At 34.9% G+C, this 19528-nt stretch overlaps 1 protein-coding gene across 1 annotated transcript; it reads right to left on the reverse strand.

The window, feature by feature from the left end:
- Nucleotides 1-12995: 12995 nt before the first annotated feature.
- On the reverse strand, nucleotides 12996-18732 carry LOC127802228 (uncharacterized). The gene is made up of 6 exons (XM_052337940.1): nucleotides 18106-18732; nucleotides 17173-17235; nucleotides 13712-13855; nucleotides 13368-13588; nucleotides 13147-13285; nucleotides 12996-13004 (listed from the first exon to the last, which is right to left on the reverse strand). Exons 1-6 carry the CDS (start codon nucleotides 18730-18732, stop codon nucleotides 12996-12998), a joined length of 1203 nt encoding a protein of 400 aa, XP_052193900.1.
- Nucleotides 18733-19528: the final 796 nt, after the last annotated feature.

Below are 19528 nucleotides of genomic sequence, written 5' to 3' on the forward strand. Positions count from 1 at the left end.
GAGTTGACCAACAGTGGAAGGTCAGATACATACATTATGATAACTAGATTGATTCGTCTTGTATTGACATTACCCGTTTCTACTGCAACTACTGAGCGAGCATTTTCAGCAATGAAACTTTTGAAGACAACACTTCGTAACAAAATGGAGGACGACTTCCTTGCTGATTGTATGACTCTCTACATTGAAAGAGAACTTGCTCTTACAATAGATGTATATTCTGTTGTAGATGAATTTTTTGTTTCAAAACCTCGTCGAGCTCAAGTTTAATGAAAATTTGTTGTATTGACTTTTTGGTTATATAAGAATTTTATTATGTTAACTTTTTAAAATTTTAGCCCCCCCCAACCTAAATTCCTGGATCCGCCCCTGCCTCAAAGTTTATTTATATTAGATATGCAGTTCATGTTATGAATGTACAAGTAGAAAAAAATAAAAATTTAAAATGAATGTTTATTTAGTGACAATTAATAGTTGCACTTTTAGTGCTTATCTATGTATGCAAAGTTTGGATAATGATAATACATCCAAGTTGAACAGTAAAAATATAAATATTAAAAAAAGAATTCAAATTTCAAGATGATATATTCAATTCGAATCGGTAATCCGGGCCTACCCGTTTAGTGGTATGAAGCCTGGAGAGTGCGAGTGGCAGGGATAAGAAGATAAACTTTTAAGCTTCTCGTTCAGATTTCTCTGGCAATTCAAGAGACATAATAGGTTTCCCCGAGTTAAAGAGACATAAATGATTAAACGAAAGAGTTGAGGGGCAAAAAAGTGTTTTTGGCCTTACATTTTCAACATATACAAGATGAACTGCCTTATATATACATAATTTTGATAAAAGTTCATCCCCAAGTTGGTTTTCTTTTATTCTTTATTGTAACTTATTAAATTAGTGGAAATCCACTAATTTGGATTTCTCTAAGAATATTAAATTTAACATAAAGAATAACTTTTATACATTCAAAAATTAATGTTTAACATAGAAATTATTCATATGCCATTATATGTTGTTCCATGTTCTAAATAAGCAATCAAAACTCAATAGAGACTAAATCTTGAGAAGTCATATATATATATATATATATACACACACATATGTGTACTTTTAGTTTATGAAAAATTATATTGCATTGTGTATTAAACCCTTGAATTGTAGATGTATTAAGGTTTGTAAAGTTACATTTTGCTAAGAAAAAAAAAAGCTTTTAACATATGTTAATCCTCATAAATGGTCTGGATTCAGCATTAATCTCTAACGTTTAGCAAGTGTATGTATAAAAACTTGAAGAACCTTAATACACTTAATTAATCATTAATCGGGAATAGATAATGCTTTCTAAAACATCTAAACAATATAACTAATCCTAATGGGGAACTTAGAGTTCCGTTTATCAAATAATCAAGGATCATATAAGAAAAATTTTGGAATATTGAAATTTTATGCACTTGAATTTAACATACCTCCTGTTACCTTCCGAGATTTTGACAATATTCAATGGCTTGATCACTCTGAAGCATTGAGATTGGGAAAAATTATCTGACCACTAATGACCTTCACCAATGCCTCTTTTTCTTACTTATCCCCAACAGTGAAGAAGTGTGTAGATCTGCAAGTTATTCCCTTTTAATAAGCTCCGACAAACACCTTTCTTTGTTTTCCTTACTCCGACTGTCTTGCTTTTTTTTCAGTTGCTTCAGTTTTATCTTCTCCCTTCTGAAATAACCCCTCCACTCTCTGATGCCACATTGTAATTTTTTGTTTTATTTTCTACTACAAATTGTTAGGTTAAAAGTTGATATTTATATAATTATGTTACACAAATTTGTGAACTTTTCATATCTTTTTGGAGAAAGAAAAAAAAAAGAGTATACTTATCAAATGAAATTCTTTGTTTTGTTTTTGAATTTATTTCAAAATGATAGGAAACATCAAACAAACAATTCAGTTTTTGAAATTATGATCAATAAGGATTCAAACCTGATAAGGTACACTATACTTGAGGGCCCTTGTGTAAAATAAGACAATCTGCATGTGATATTTTAATTAATATAGCCAACACATCAGTTAAGTTCTATCCAGCAGAAAATGTTAAACATAAACAATTCACTTTTTATGTTAATTTTGGTACAAATTCATCAAATTGATTGTCTAGTTAAAACTCTTCCCTACTTAACATATCTTATTAACTCAAACTTTTGTGCCCTGATACCTTTATTCCTAGTAAATATGTGTTTATATCAATAGGTCATCATGATAATCTTTATAAATAATTACAAAAAATAATAATAAATAAATATAACTTTGGAATTTGGTAAAACTCTAACTAGTTGAGAATATAGATTGATATCTTAATTCATCTCTCACTATTGAAGTATAATATTTTATCAAGTGCTAGTTTGATTTTGTTTTCAGTTCTCATATATTCTTTTTTTGATTTTGACATTTTGAAAACAAAACAAAAATTGTTTTTGATAAGTTTATTTCTTTTATTTTTTTCTCCATACAGTGATGGAAATTTTGTAAGTTCACATAATGAAATTATATATATATATATAAAATTTTTACCCAATATTTGCAATTCTTTTGTAGAAAATAAAACAAAAGAGGAATAAATAAAATAAAATTTAATTGTGACATGGGAGACTGGGTTTTTACCTAATAGGAGCTTGCTAAAACTGAAACAAGTGAGTAGAGAGTCGTTAGAGTAAGGAAAACAATAAAAGGTGTTTGTTAGAGCTCACCAAAAGGTTGTGACTTGCCGATCTACACCTTCTTCGTTATCGAAGATAGCTAAGAAAAAAGGGGCATTGTAAAAGTTCAATAGTAGTCAGATTTGCCCAAATCTTGGTGATTCAACATGATGAGGCCAGCTTCGTGCACACCAAAAGGCCACGATTTATAAATCAACATACTTCTACAGTACAAAAGATGGAGAAGAAATAAAGGGTATTGTTGAGAGGTATTAGATGTCTGATCTAGAAAAATCTTAGATGATTAAACATGATTAGGTCATTAATGGAGCAAATCACATTCAAATGAAGAGAACAACCAAAGATTAAACACAAGACAAACCAAAATAGAAAGAGATATTGAGGAGGAAAAAGATTGTTAACACCAATAAATCAACAAAAAAAACCTTATTTATATTCTCAATATCAACCATCGAACAATACTATGATAATTAAAAGAAGAACCTGGGGTCTCTTTGTAGTGTCGTCTTTAACAAATAGTTGAAGAAGGGACGGAGAGGGAAAGGTCATAAGAGAAATGAGGGAAGGAGAGAGAGGGTACAGGAAACGAGAATGAGAGAGAAAGGGTTGTAGAGGAAATAAGAAAGGGAAAGAAAGGGTCATAGGGACAATGAGAAAAGGAGTGGGAGGATAGAGAAATGAAAAATGGAGAGGCGAAATAATAATAATGGTTCGCTAAAAGAGAAAAGAAAAACGGAAGACGATAAGGAAGGTTGTTTTTACCCTTCCACCATGAAACCCTAATGGGTTTCCATCAGTATGGCCCAACTTGTTTTTTTATCCCTTTTTCAAGACCCAAAATTTTGGTGGGCTTTACCCTTAGTTAAAATAAAATCAAATATAAAACATATTAGGGATAATAATGCCTTTAAGTTTTTGGGCTTTGAAAACTTGGTGTGCCTTTAACTCTTATTCCTTTTTCAAGGCCCAATAACTTCAATGAAAAAAAAATAAATATAAAACATATTACATCAAGTTATTATAATTAAAAAATAAAAATTATTTTGTAGAAGAAAAAGGAACTAAAAGAAGCTTGCACCATGCCTCGTGTTGAGCATTCCACAAACTAGGTAACTATGCAATAATAATTGAAGGGTGGCCATCTATTATTGTAAGGGATGTCGCTAATCATGATAAGGTAATGCATTATTAGGAGAGTCAAGGCAAGTGTCTTTAAAATTTTAATTATCTAAAATAAGTTTCTTTAAAATTTTTGTGTTAAGTTGAGGTGAATAAATCCAACACCAAAACGTCTTCTAGAAGTATTAGAGCGTGTTATATTTACTATTTTCAGACTATTTTGGAATTTTCAATTTTCTAAAACACTGAAAACTCGTTTACTTTCATATTTTCAAAAATAAGGAAAAAATTTGTAAAAAAAACTCAAAGTAATAAAAAGTCATTTTGAATGTTTTTAGCGAAAACACTCCCAAAATATTGAAAATGCAGAAAATTATCTTTAGACAAACCAAACGCATTTTTCAGTTTTATAAAAATAGAAAACTAAAAATGAATTCAAAACTCAAAATTAAAAATTAATACCCAAAGAGAATGAACCCTTAGCTTCTGTGTTAGTTTGAAATGATATCAAATCTCCCATTTTTTTCCTAAGTTTCATGAATTTGTAGGTTTCCTAAAAACAAAGACAAAAATGATATTTTTTCTTTTGTATATGAAATTGTTTTAAAAAGGAAACAAATAACTAAAAGCAACAATTATATCAAATGAGTCTTAAAAATTGCTTACCAAGGTTCATATACATCAAAGTTTGCTTTTAAGTACTATTTTATTTTCCTAGTTACAAACAATAAAGAGTATATTGATTAAATAAATAATGTGGTTGATAATAGAGAGTTTTTATAGACAAAATTACAAGAGATAAGATAAGACCTATTTAAAAAATGATAAGTCTCGTCTTTATGCTAGTTAGTGATGTTTTACCTTTAATATAGTTTTGATGTTGAAAAATAATTATATTTTGATAATGAAATTATGAATGATTATTATCTTGATGCTCCAAATTAAATGAACTCATATTATTTCTCCAAAGTTTTTCATATTGGTTCTCAAGTTTCAAAGATATTTGATCCAAGTATTTTCTAATATATATGTGTTGTTTATGATTTAGGAGATTGGAAAAATAAAGTATTAAATTTTAATTAAATATCAAAATATTGAAAAATGAAGTTAAAGACAAATTTGTAGCAATTGTCGACTATGCCTTGCATCTGTCGATTATTCTCGTGATTCTGTCAACAGAATAATTTGATCTGTCGATTATTAATGTATATTTTAGAAGGTATTTTCTTCATATTTTTGTTCTGTTGACCATCCCATCTCTTCTGTCGACTATGTCTTATTTTGTTTATGAATATGTCGACTATCTATTGTTTTCTGTAGACTAACTCTTTTCGCAGAAAATCATAACAGCTAGTTTTTCAAACTCCAACGGTCACAAAACGGTTAATTTTGGGCAAAGCTAATGAGATGCTTAGATATACAAATCAATAATGTCTTAAGAAGATTAATGGATGGAAAATAAATTGATTTGAGTTTACATCTCATACTTATCTGTATTTACATTAACTATGCTTTAATTTTCTCTTTTCAAGGCTTTGATCTTCACTTGTAATTATTTACTTTAAACCTTGTATCATTTTGAAAGACATTGTAAGTTTGTAACTAAGAGATTCATCTCTTAATCTCTCATATTGTACTTTTCTTGTACTTCCTAACTTGTGTAGCTAGAGGGTCTACTTGTATAAGTAGGAAGTTGTAATTCTTAGTCTTAGACTAGAGTACCTACTTGGTTTAAGTAGCGGATTTTAGTGGATTGTTTGCAAAATTCTTAGTGAGGAGTTAAGGTAGTGGATTAGGCTTGGGTTAAGTCGAATCACTATATATCTTGGTGTTCTTGTGTGCTTGTGTTCTTTAAATTATCTTCATTGTCAAACACCTATTTATTCCTCACTTGTTTCACATATCAATTTTTTTATTATATTTTTATTTGTTTTGAAAAAGATTTCAATGTTTTTAAGTTATATTTAAAATAACCAATTCACCCTCCCTCTTAGTGTGTGCCATAGCACCTCCCAGTCTAATAGTTAGATCTTATCTTCATTTTGTGTAATTTTATTCATAAATATTTTGTAGCATCAACCATATTATTTATTTAATCAATACGGGCACAATGAACCACATTCAAATGAAGAATATAATCTAGGGGGCATGATGGTCCATAGTTACAAGGTTTACCCTACCACGCTTAAGGAACCACATTAAAATGAAGAAAACAACTTAAAAGACTAAATGCAAGACAAACTAAAATAGAGAGAAAGAAAGGGAGAGAGATATTACTAAGGAGAAAAAATATCACTTATGCCAGTAAATCAACCTAGAAAAAACCCTATTTATAATCGCAATATCAACCATTGAACAACACTCTATATCAATTAAAGGAAGGATTTGAAGCCTCGCCATGATATTATCGTTGCAAAAATAAGTAAGGAAAGAAAAATGGGGAGAGGAAAGAGAGAAAGAACTACAAGAGAAGAGAGAAAATGGAGTTGGGTGAAAGAGGAAAGAAAAATGGAGTAAAAAGAAATAAAATAATGAGTGACTAAAAGAGAAAAGAAAATTGGGAGGCAACTATAAGGAGGGAGGATTTTTACCCTCTTCCTTGTGGAGACCCATATAGGCTAACTTATTTGATTTGTTCTTTTTTAAAAATCGAATAAATTAGTGAGTTTTACACTTATTTATAATATAAAAATTATTTAGTGGACCAACATCAAGTATAAAACTTATTATATTAAGTTATTATAATTGGAAAACTAAAAATTATTTTGCAAAAGAAGGGAACTAAAATAGTCTACTCCTTAAAAAGATGTTTTGAATAAAATAACGTAACATGTTTCATGCACCAAGATTATAAAAACTAGGTAACTTTGTGATAATTGTTGAAAGATTGTTATGCGTTATCATAAAGGAAGCTAATAATCATGCTTTATTTAGTGGGTTAAGGGAAGTTTCTTCAAAAAAGTTTTGCATAGTAGAAATAAAATAGGGTTGAATTCATAATTGACCAAAGTCAAATGTATAAAATTCTTTTTGTACTTTTCATAGAAAAAAAAACGTTTTTAATTATTCAAACAAACTAATTTACACTCTATAGCCACTTTTATGTAAAATACCAAAAATACCCTTAATAAGATTTTAAAATAGAAAACCCTACTGTCCTTAGCCTCATTTACCAAAATACCCTTATCTCTTTCATATAACCTTTCTTCTCTCTCTTCTTCCCACATTCACGTTACTCTTTTTCTCTCCATTGTCAAACTATCCAAACTCAGTCATTCTTCATACATTCAATCTTTTTGCTTGTTGGGTCATTCAATATTCTTTATCAATTGCAGCGACCTCACTGAAGTCCCATTCAACAATTTTCTTTCTCTCCAACAAACAATTTCACCCAATCTCAAGGTATCTATTCGATTTATATTTATTTTATTTTTTAAAATAATTTTTGTGTTCACATTGCTTATTAAGGTTGTGTAGAATGATTGTAGTTGTGAGCAGAACATATTTTGATAGATATCATTCCAAATTTGCACTAATTTGGGTGGAAAAAAAAATTCGAAACTGCACACCGTTAACAGGTTTTGTGGGCAATAACAGTTGATCGGGCTTAGTGGGGGAACAAAGCCCGATAGGTCTTAGTGGGGGAACAAAACCCGATCGGGCTTTGTTCCCCCACTAAGTCCGATTATGATTTTTGTTGTCCACAATCCCGATATAGTTTTTATATATATTATTTTTAAAATAATATGAGTATTTTGTTAAATAATTTAATATTATATATGAGTAAAATAATATAATTTAATATAATATATTAAATTTTATCATATTGTTTAACAAAATTTGACTTCTTAAGCATTTGTGCCTAAATGTGTTATGTTAAAATCCTCCAATGTTTTTCATAAAATTTTTAAATATTTTTCTTAAACTACATATGAAAAATGAAAATCATGACTTGGTTGTTAGTTTATAAGTCAAAAATCATGTTTAATTGTACAAATCATCTCTTTAAAAAAAAAAAAATACAAATCTCAAAAAGCAAATAAACTTACCTACTTATAGTTATGACTTGGTTTAATGAGGAATTCAACCCGATTGGGTGTGTGTGGGTCCGTTGCATCCATGGTAATGGTGAGACTATTTTTTTTTCTCCTTTCAATCTTGCAGCAATAGATTTAGTGTAATTGGTCATCGTGTGAAACGGAGAATGAAATGATAATAAGTATATTAGGGGTAATAAGATGTGTGCGGGAATCTACAAAAATACGACTTTTACTCAATTAGTTGAAATTGTGTACACGGTGACAGGAATTGATAAAACAAGGTACGACATCACCATTCATTTTGTAACGGAACACTCAAGCAAACTTCCAGCTACCAAGTTCCCTATCAAGGACGACTATGGTGTCAAGTTTATTATGTGCGATGACAGAAAATATAAAATGATGTATGTTGATATGATTTGTAAAGATGTTGGAGTTTGTAACCTATATAGTGGTGGTAATCAAGATTCAGGTGTTGCCATTTCATTTACATCCGCACGTAGTTCACTGCAAAATGATGATTTTAGTACATATGGTATGGGTGGTTTGTCAGATGACGCTCCACACACGGATGATGATTGTGATAATGAAACTGATGATAATAGTGACGATAGCAATGGTGATAATAGTGATGGTGGTGGTGATGAAAGAGGAGTCAGTCCGGAGTACCCAGAAGTAAGATTTTTAGGTTCACAATTTGAGGACAACCATTTACAAAGAAATTGGGTTGTTCCTGGTGTAGAAAATTATGCAATAGAGGAAATAAGACTCGAAATGTTGATTCCATACTAGGGTGATCTTTTACACATGGGTGCACTCTTTAAAAGTAAACAGGAACTAATTTTGGCATTTGGATAATATTGTGTTGATGTGAAGATAGATTATCGAGTCAAACGTTTGTGCACAATCTGATTTGAGGCTGGTTGCAAGGATGTGAATTGCAAATTTATGCCAAGTCACACATGTACTCCGGACGTCTACGATTCACATTTTTTAAGTGTGAAGGCTATTGTCATCGGAAGTTTGTTCTCAGAAAGAGTGGCGAGTAGTGAATATACACCTAGAATGCTAATGGGGGAGTTGCTAGAGCAACATGATGTGTAGATTATGTACACTAAAGTTTGGAGGTCTTTACAACATGCAAAGAGACTTACTTATGGTAATGCGGATGAATCATATCAGCAACTACCCTCATATTTTTACATGTTAAAAGAAACAAATGCTGACAGTATCACGACAATAGAGACAAATGAAAATAATTATTTTTTATATTCATTTTTTGCACTCGGAGCTTGCCTTCATGGTTTTTGGTCTTACATAAGACCGGTTGTTGCCGTTGATGCCACACATTTGAAAGGTGAACACAAAGGGGTGATATTCGTTGCCACTTGCAAAGATGGGGAGGCAATGATTTATCCCATCGCTTTTGGATTTAGAGATGGTGAGTTTGACAGATCATGGATATGGTTTTTGATGAAATTGAGAGAGGCTATTGGAGTGCGAGAAGATTTAGTCATTGTTTCTGATCGTCACCAAAGCATTGTGAATGCGATGAGCCATGTCTTCCCTTCTGTCCCACATGTCTTTTATTTCTTCCACCTTAAGCAAAACTTGAAGAAATGTTGTAGACAGCGAAAAGATGACTGCATTCTACCTTGCAACATACAGCTACACCACAGCAGAGTGTGATACATACTTGGCAGAAATACAGTCGATGCATCCTCAGACTTATCTTACATTGATGGAAGTAAGACTGGAAAAGTGGTCACGTGCATATTGTCTAAGAAGAAGATATTCCATGATAACCACCAACATTGTCGAGTCTCTCAATAAATGCATGATGAAAGCACATCGGTTGCCTATAACAAGTGCACATGAATTTTTGAGACATATGCTTCAGAAATGGTTTAGTGATAGGTGTGTTGCAACTGCCAAACTCGAAACCATTGTGACCTCCACTGTAGTGGCACATGTCAACTTGGCGCATGCCAAAACATTAGATCGAGGATGTCGTGTAGTTCCTGTAATACAAGGGAACAAATACCTCGTCCAACATACAAAGAAAGACGATAGGATAGTTGACATTATTGCGAGTACATGCAATTGTCACAGTGGGACATTGATCAAATGCCATGTCTTCACGCAATTGCTGCTAGTAGGTATCATGGTTTGACTTTTATTTGTGTATTATGTTTGTAATTTAGTATGATATGTTAACACTATGTGTTTCTTTGCCCTATGCAACAATTTCATGAGAGTGCACTACCATATGCTTTGCCATTCATATTACACTGCAGATTGGGTCAGATGCGCATATGCACCTCTCATCAATCCTCTCCCTAACAAGGCCGCTTGAGTTCTTCCAGCGTACGTCAGATAGATGGTTATACTCCCACCTGTACAAAGAAAACAACCGGGTAGACCGAGAAATGGTCGGATTCCTTCCATGGGGAAAGCTCATCGAAGAAAAAAATGTGAAAAATGCGGTGAACTAGGACACAACAGTTTTGGTTGCCCTAATGAATGGACTTCCTCCATTAGAGAGTCGAGCACAGCCACTACTCCAGAATCCAAGGACGCTGTTAGGGCCTCTGCAAAGGTAAGCCGAAAATGCAGCATTTGCAAAGAGATTGGACACATTCGTCGTTGGTGCCCTGTACAGTTGTCAATTCTAGATGATGATAATATTAGCAATGATGAAAACAATCAATAGACATGAACTCATTCAGGTATGATATAATGTTATCACATATGTTATCAATAGTTGTTAGATCGTTTGTGCAAAAAAAAAAAACATGTTTTTTACTCTCAAAGTGTTAATGGAATTTTTACTGACCATATATCCTCTGTGTTTCAGCAATGCTCAAAAATCACTGGCACGATACAAAAGAATGACAACATTAATCAAATCTCTTTTTGTCGGGGGTTCAGAAATGAATATTATTTTTTACATTAATCTTTGAATTGGGATTTATTCATATTTGTAATCTTTCAGTTTCCTTCACCTAAACTCATAATTAATGATTGATAACTTGTGTTGTAGTATGTTGTTGAGCAGAGAACTGAGTATATAATGCAGTTTCAATGGCCCAGAAACAAGGGAGACTTTGTTAAAATTTTTTGAAATATGAATTACTAACAACATTGGACCAAGATGATACAATGATAATACTCAAAAATTATAGTATAATTTCTTAACAATCATTATTATTTGAGACTGCTAGTAGGAAACTTCAAAACAAATTCAATTGCAAAAAAAAAAATAAAAAAATTGGGCTTTGTGGGCCACAAAACCGGCCATTGGGTTTTGGGGCCCACAAAGCCCGAAAATGAAATTTTTTAATTTTTCTTCAAATTAGTGTGTTTCATTAGCACTAAAATGATGTTTTTTTATGTTTATTGGATAAGCTCGAATGTATATATCACAACAACGTCATTATTTTTCACTTTGTGTGAGAATGTCCATCCACCATCAACACATGATCAATTGTTTTCTAGCTACTAATAATATTAGACAAAGTAAGATAATAACGCTATGATAATAAATTTGATAAAAAATTAGAGTGTAATTTATTAACAATCATTATTATTTGAGACTACTAGTGGGAAACTTCAAAAAAAAATTCAATTGTAAAAAAAAAAAAAAATCGGGCTTTGTGGACCACAAAACCCAGCCATGGGGCCTTGTAGGCCACAAAACTCGGCCATCGGGCCTTGTGGGCCACAAAGTTCGAAAATGAAATTTTTTAATTTTTCTTGATTTTTCTTCAAATTAGTGTGTTCCATTAGCACTAAAATGATGCATTTTTATGTTTCTTGGGTAAGCTCGAATGTATATATCACAACAACGTCATTATTTTTCACTTTGTGTGAGGATGTCCATCCACCATCAACACAACCAACACATGATCAATTGTTTTCTAACTACTAATAATATTGGACAAAGAAAATTAATAACGCTATGATAATAAACTTGCTAAAAATTTAGAGTGTAATTTCTTAACAATCATTATTATTTGAGACTACTAGTGGGAAACTTAAAAAAAAATCAATTGCAAAAAAAAAAAAAATCAGGCTTTGTGGGCCACAAAACCTGATGGTCGGGTTTTGTGGCCCACAAAACCCGGTCATCGGGCCTTGTGGGTCACAAAACCTGGCCATCGGGCTTTGTGGCCCATAAAACCCGAAAACGAATTTTTTTAATTTTTCTTCAAATTAGTGTATTCCATTAGCACTAAAATGATGTCTTTTTATGTTTCTTGGATAAGCCCGAATGTATATATCACAACAACGTCATTATTTTTCATTTTGTGTGAGGATGTTCATCTACCATCAACACAACCAACACATGATCAATTGTTTTCTAACTACTAATAATATTGGACAAAGCAAGATAATAACCCTATGATAATAAACTTGCTCAAAAATTAGAGTGCAATTTTTTAATAATCATTATTATTTGAGACTACTAGTGGGAAACTTAAAAAAAAAAAATCAATTGCAAAAAAAAAAAAAATCGGGCTTTGTGGGCCACAAAACCCGGCCATCGGTTTTTGTGGGCCACAAAACCCCACCATCGGGCTTTGTGGCCCACAAAGCCCAAAAATGAAATTTTTTAATTTTTCTTAATTTTTTTTTAAATTAGTGTGTTCCATTAGCACTAAAATGATGTCTTTTTATGTTTCTTGGATAAGCCCGAATGTATATAACGTCATCATTATTTTTCACTTTTGTGAGGAACAACTTCAAAAAATTCATTTGTCATTTCCAAGTTTTTCATTTTTTTCCTCTCAATCTATGGGTTCCACTAATACTAAAATGATCTCTTGTTACGTTGTTCGGGTTAGTTGAAGGTAGAATGCACAACAAATACATGATGAATTGTTCTAACTACTAACATTGGACCAACATGATGTAATGATCTTCAAATTACCCCACAAGTGTAATTTAAAAATTTCGACAGAGTCTCCCTTGTTTCTTGGACATTGAACCTGCATTAGAGACTCAGTTTCTATGTCCAACAACATACTACCATGATAATATTTACCATCACAGCATTAGAGACTCAGTCTCTCTTCCCAACAACATACTGCCACCGCAACCACTTATCCCTTACCCTCAATAACACTGCAAACCACATTTCATCAAGTGAGTAATACACAATTTGCTATTTGCTATACCTATACAAAAATATACAACATTTGAACTAGATGAAAATAAAAACACAAAACAAAGAATCTTCTAATCTATTGATATATAAGTATACTACCGTGCTATGTCTATACAAAAATATTCCAATCTGTCTCCAGAGGGTACGGACATCCACAGTCGGGTGCATCTGCCAGTGATCTTCATTATGCCTCAATATGTCCTCAACGTATTTGATAACGTAGCACCCGCAGCTGGCCCTGTATTAGACATAACACACATTGGAAGCATAACCATATTTTCATGAAAATTGACTCTGTAATATAATTTAAATTAATTTACCCATCTGGTTGTTGAGGCAACTTCTGAGGATCAGTATTCTCCACTTCCCAATCTCTGTCTAGTGTCGCAGTTGCAGTTACATGTTCATAATATGCAGCTTTCTTTAGTAGAATGGGTAACAAGCTCACAAGTGGTTGAATAGATTCAGCCCTGCTCCTACGATTTTCTTCATTCATGGCATTGGAATCATATATGACAACTCTCCTATCTTTTAAGCAAATCTTTAAGAGAAACCAGTGAGAATTCGCTACATTACAAGGGAGTAACACCTGTATTTTATTTTAATACGTCAGTCGTACGAAAATAAATAAATAAATCATTAAATGGAATGAATTAAGACTTACATAATCGACCGTCCACCAAGGGAGACTCCCGTTAGTGTGCCCGTCGATGAAACCGGTCCACTCTTCCAGGACAGATACGATAGAAGACGCAAAAACCCTCATGTTGCCCTCGTACTCCTGTTCCCAAAATCTTACTATAGATGCCTAAAAAATAAAATAAAATAAAAATATTGGTCATAGACTAAATTAAGATGCAAAAAAAAAAAAAGAGTAGTCCAAACTCACAAAAAATGAGGTTGACATGATAGCGTAGTTTGTGTCATATTGACACCGAAACTATATACGTCTCAAGCAACACATGTAACTATCGATATGGTAACCCTCCAACCATTTGACCTCTGTAATACCCAGTATTAAATATTAAGAGAAGTTTTGGAAGTTATGGGATTAAAATGGAATTTACAATAGTTTCGGGTTTAAGTGCAATATGCAAAACATAAACAGAAGGCGAGGGACTGCGTCAAGTAGGTCAACAAAGGTCAAAATGGTTCAAATAAGCAATACTCGACACAATCAAGAGATTTTCAAAGGTTTGAAGTCAAAAGTACACAAATAAGGGCGTACGGGCAAAAGTGCAGATTTTGCAAAGTATCAGAGGAAGGTCGAATCGACGAATTTTTTAGAAATTCCAAAGGGAAATGGAAAATATAGAACTTGAGGGTCGTTGTGGAAGTGTTGGATAGTTCAAGGGTGTTTAAGGTTAGGAGAAAATGCAATTAAAAATTAACTAGGGGCTAAACTGTAAATTCTCAAAAATGCCATGGTGTGAACGCGACCGCTGCACATGGGTCACCAGCCAGCCGCCTCTAGACGTTGGGAAGCTCGCCTAAGGGTGCTAGGATGATCTTCAGGTGATGATGAAGCTTCAGGGGGTGGCCATTGGCCGAGCACGGCGGCGATATGACCGGTTTTAATGGCGTAAGATTTTTCCGTTTTGGCCGAATCGATTGGTGGTGGAAATTTGGGTCGAGGTGGAGTATAAAATGGGTTCTTGGCCGAGAGGGTTAACGCACAAGTCGATCAAATTCTTCCCGTTTTGGCAAGAATCGAGCAAGGAGATTAGAGGGCTTTTGTTCTACAAGTTGCAAGGATCATTTCTGAAAATTTTCGAGGAGTTTCGTGTACGTTTGGTGGAGTTTCAGTGGCTTGGCCGGAAAAGCGAGGGCCGCCAGACCGCGACCTGCAACCGCCATTTAAGGTATTTTTCGGTGATCGTTTCGGGCATTTGAGGGTACCATTGAGGTCGCCTCATCGAGATCTTCAAGGCCCCATAGTTGTTTTGGCCAAATGAGTCACCAGAGCCGGAGAAGAAGGTCGGAGAAGACGACTGTGCGGTGGCGCGTGGCTCCCACTCGCAGGGCTTCGGGGTGGCGCGTGAGGTAGGGTTTTTATGTGTTTTTAATTTCAGAATTTAGGTAAAATTATTTTAAGAATTATCATGGAAAAATATTTTGTAAAAGTTGATGTTAGGTATTTTTAGTGAATTTCCGAAAGTAGAAATGTTTGAAAAATAAATAAAAATAGAGAAAATTGTGGAAAAATAGAAATGTTGATTCCAAAGGTCTTAAATGATGAAATAGGAGTCAATTGGGCCGTTGGAAGAAGGATTACACAATTTTCGAGGTGTGGCACATTTTTCGAGGTGAAATCTGGACTTTTCCGATTCGATGTGAGTGGTCTGATTCTATCTTTACCTTATCTTGAAAATATGTTGGAAGGTGTGTAGTGGGTTCAGGTGGGTGGTGTTACCCTCCCGAACTTAGGTTACACACAATTGGGACCAATTCTAGTGAGCGGTTTTACCCTCCGGAACTTGGGTTGTTCTGCAAAGGCGTTTTACTTATGTATTTGTGGCATCATTTGCATATTGAACATGTGATATATTGCATCAAATTTTTTTACTTATAAAATAGTCGGTGCATGGCGTGTGATTTTCATATCATCGGGGTATTGATATTCGTGTTGGTGTTGTGTCCGTATGGGACGGGATGGGATCTACTTGAGATTGGGACAATGTTAAACCAGGTGAACGGGTGTCACACTGGGGCACTCGAGGGAATAATGTTAAACCAGGTGAACGGGTGTCACGACGGTGCACCCGAGGGATTAACGTTAAACCAGGTGAACGGGTGTCACCGTGGGGCATTCGAGGGATTAAGTATGTCAGGGATATCTCTCAAGTTAGACGTGTCTTGCATGTTGTCGTTCAGTATGCCATGCTCGTGTATCTTTCATGCATTGTATAAACTGTTTTATGCCTTCACTTAGATGGTTTATCATCTAACATGGGTTATGCCCCTGGAACATTCAACGTTCCAGTCAGGGACAGCTGCGAGGTCGAGGACACGGTCGGTGAGCCAGTGGTGTTTATCTGACAGTTGTTGTACTATTTTGGGAGCACTGATATTTACTATGTTATATGTATGAGCAATCGCTCGACGGTGTTGTAATTGTTAGTAACGGTGTTATATATATACCAGTGTAGAAACATCTTATGTGTAACACATGGTAGGCCACGTCATTCTGATGCTTAAGTTTTTCGCTGTGTTTATATCGTCTCATTCAATTATGATTATGTTATTGTTAATTAAACGAGCAAGACTGGAACTCTCGGGGTTTATATCTGCATGTGAAGATTGTTCTTAAATCACTGCGGGTGCCGGTTGTAGTTTTGCGACGAGTGTTTCATCTGCATGTGAAGATTGTGCTCACGGCGTCGCAAGAAACGGACTTGGAAAAAAAAAAAAACCCCAGAAATTTCCTTATAGTGACACGCCTGTATAGGACGGGGTGTTACAACCTCATTCTCTATGTTTCGAAAGTCATCCGATGTTAGGTTGAGAATGAAACCTGTGTGAAGACTACAACAACCAAGAAAAATAAGAGTAAGAATATATTGTTGTGGCAAATAGAAAAAATGTAAATATTACTACTTACCTAATATTTTCGTTGGAACCTATGAACTCAATATAGCCCTCAGGGGGCACTGTCTCCATGTCCGGCGGCATTGGGTCTAGTACCGGCGGCGTCGGGTCCACGTCCAACCCCTCTAAAGTAGTATCCTTCTTTCTCCTTTTATATTTTGTTAGATCGGTGAAGGGTGGCCGACGAAACTACAATGGCAATCTATCTCGCATAGGTCGTCTGTCGACCCTAACCACTTCCTCCTCCTGTGGCTAAACAAAACCTAACTGTTACAAAATAGTATTTTAGAATGAAGTAAAACGTATAAAAGTAAATTTGGAACTTACTCTAGATGTAGATGCCTGCTCCTCATCGTGATGATCAGGATCTACCTGATCACCACCCTAGGACTGCTCATGAGCATGATCGCTGTGATCTGAGAAAATATGCGAGATGCATAGATGAGCACACAGTATTGCCTGCCTTCTCTCTAGTGCTGCTTGCCCCATCTCTGGTGATTCTTGCGCCCTCTCTAGTCTCAACAACTATGTCCTCACCTGACTCATTTCCCCATCTATTCTTCGCAACATATCTAGAGTTTGTTTCAGCATCTCGGTGATCTACAAAAGGCAAACAAAAAATATATAAACAATTATAAAAAATATAAATTAAAATCATTATTATAATAAAAATCATACCCCTATCTCGTATTGTCCGTGGTGCGAATTATCAGGGAATCTTGCCTACTCCTTATCCTTCTCCCCCTTTCCCTCCTATAAAAAATATATAAACAATTACAAAAAATATAAATTAAAACTATTATTATAATAAAAATCATACCCCTGCCTCGTATTGTCCGTGGTGTTAACTATCAGGGAATCTTGCCTCCTCCTTATCTTTTTCCTCATTTTCCTCCTATAAAAAATATATAAACAATTAAAAAATATATAAATTAAAACTATTATTATAATAAAAATCATACCCCTACCTCGTATTGTCCGTGGTGCGAATTATCAGGGAATCTTGCCTCATTCTCATCCCCGCCATTATTTTCCTCCTATTCACCCCCTCCGCCCCCAAATTTATAGACGTCGACCCCAACCGAGTGCTAAGGGTTAAAAGACCTCCAAAAATTCGTTTCCCACTCATCATCAGTGGGCTCAAGAGTCAGATTCGATCCTCATGCCTATAAAATTGTATTATTTAGATAGATATGATTTAAAAATAAACGAAATTTAGAGATAAGTTGCAAACTTACTTCTTAAGATAATCGTCGTAATTTTTTATCTATGGCCTTTTTCTAGATAGCCATTTTCTGCATCTTGGAATGTCTGCGTCGGACAGTCTGACGGCCCATTTATTCTGAATCCATGGGAACATTTCGATCAACCACCACTGTAGAGAGCCAAAAAAAAATGAAAATAAAAATTAAAAAATAAAACAAACATTTAGTTACTATAGATAAATCATATACAATAAGAAGAGAGTACCTTAAACTCCCATACAAAACCATAAAGGTTGATTTTCTTCCCACCTTTACTAGTCAATTTTCTTTCTTTCCTGGCCAACCGGATGTAATGTTGACTCTTACTGTAGACATACGTACCCCAAGGGAACGTCTTAAATGCGTGTAAATCCTCGGCCATAGTCCACAAGAAATCATCCACATGCCCGCGCTCATCTTGGCCCAACAAAAACATGTCGACCACAGTAATGTAAATCAGTTTCAGGGCATCCTCTGAAACCATGTCCTCTCTGGTACTAATAAGTAATTCAATGTCGTCTCCAGTCACCCATTTCTTATGTTGTGAAAATAGTCGAGCATGTAAACTCTCCGGCTCAATAGGTTTCAATTCAAGGCTTTCCCTATCAATAGCCCCAAATCGGAGTCCACTAATAAGTATGAACTCTTGCATCCCATACCTGTATGGTGTGCCGCTAATCTCGAACCACATCTCATCATGGCGGACACCCAGAAATGTCACCTCCCTAAGTAGAACATGATATATCAATTGTGGTGCAGTCAAATGGAGGGACAAAGACATCTTCAAGAAATGTCCTAATGGGCCCTGTAGAAATCTATCCAATAACTTGTATTGGTCTAGAGCACGACGCATCGCCTCAAGGTGTTTGATCCTATAATGAATAGTAACTCGCATTGCGGGTGGTAATATTCGGTGAACATGAACATAAGTAAATTTTATAGTTTGTTGTTCAGCCATCTATAAGAAAAAAAATACAAAAACAACAATTGTCTTAGCCAGTAACCATGTAAAAGCACAAGTAAAAGAAGAAGAAGCCCAATTGTCGCAGCCCGATCATCGCAACCCAAACCTGATTGGGCTTCGTTGGGCAGCGATAATCGGGTTGCGTCACCCCAACGGTCGGGGGAGCTCGATTGGGCATCAGGGCTTGGTCGCTACCCATCGGGCTTCGTTGTAGGAAGCCTCGAGCTTCGTCTGCAAATAGCCTGACGATGCAGAGATGAAGCTTCGTCTCTACATTGAAGGGCTAGGGCTTCATTGCAGAACGAAGCCCTTGCCACAAAGCTAATGGGGCTTCGTTGAGAGACGAAGCCCTATCGACTTCCTTGGGGCTTCGTTGCCTTTGCCACGAAGCTGATGGGGCTTCGTTGAGAGACAAAGCCCTATCGACTTCCTTGGGGCTTCTTCCCCCAGGGGGCTTCGTCACGAACGAAGCCCAACTGTGGGGCTTCATTTGCAACGAAGCCTGGTCGGTCTCCATGGTCGCCAACGACGAAGCTTCGTCGGCGACCATTTCTAGCATCTTATTGTTCATTAAAATCAAGCAAAAAACTCTAACCTTGTTCAGCCAAGATGAGATGATCGTCGGTGGTAATAGTGGTGTGTTATGGAGGCTGCAGCAAGTGGCTATCACGGCGACGGGGGCAAG

This window comes from Diospyros lotus, chromosome 5 (assembly GCF_014633365.1).
Source record: "Diospyros lotus cultivar Yz01 chromosome 5, ASM1463336v1, whole genome shotgun sequence".
NCBI classification, from domain to species: domain Eukaryota; kingdom Viridiplantae; phylum Streptophyta; class Magnoliopsida; order Ericales; family Ebenaceae; genus Diospyros; species Diospyros lotus.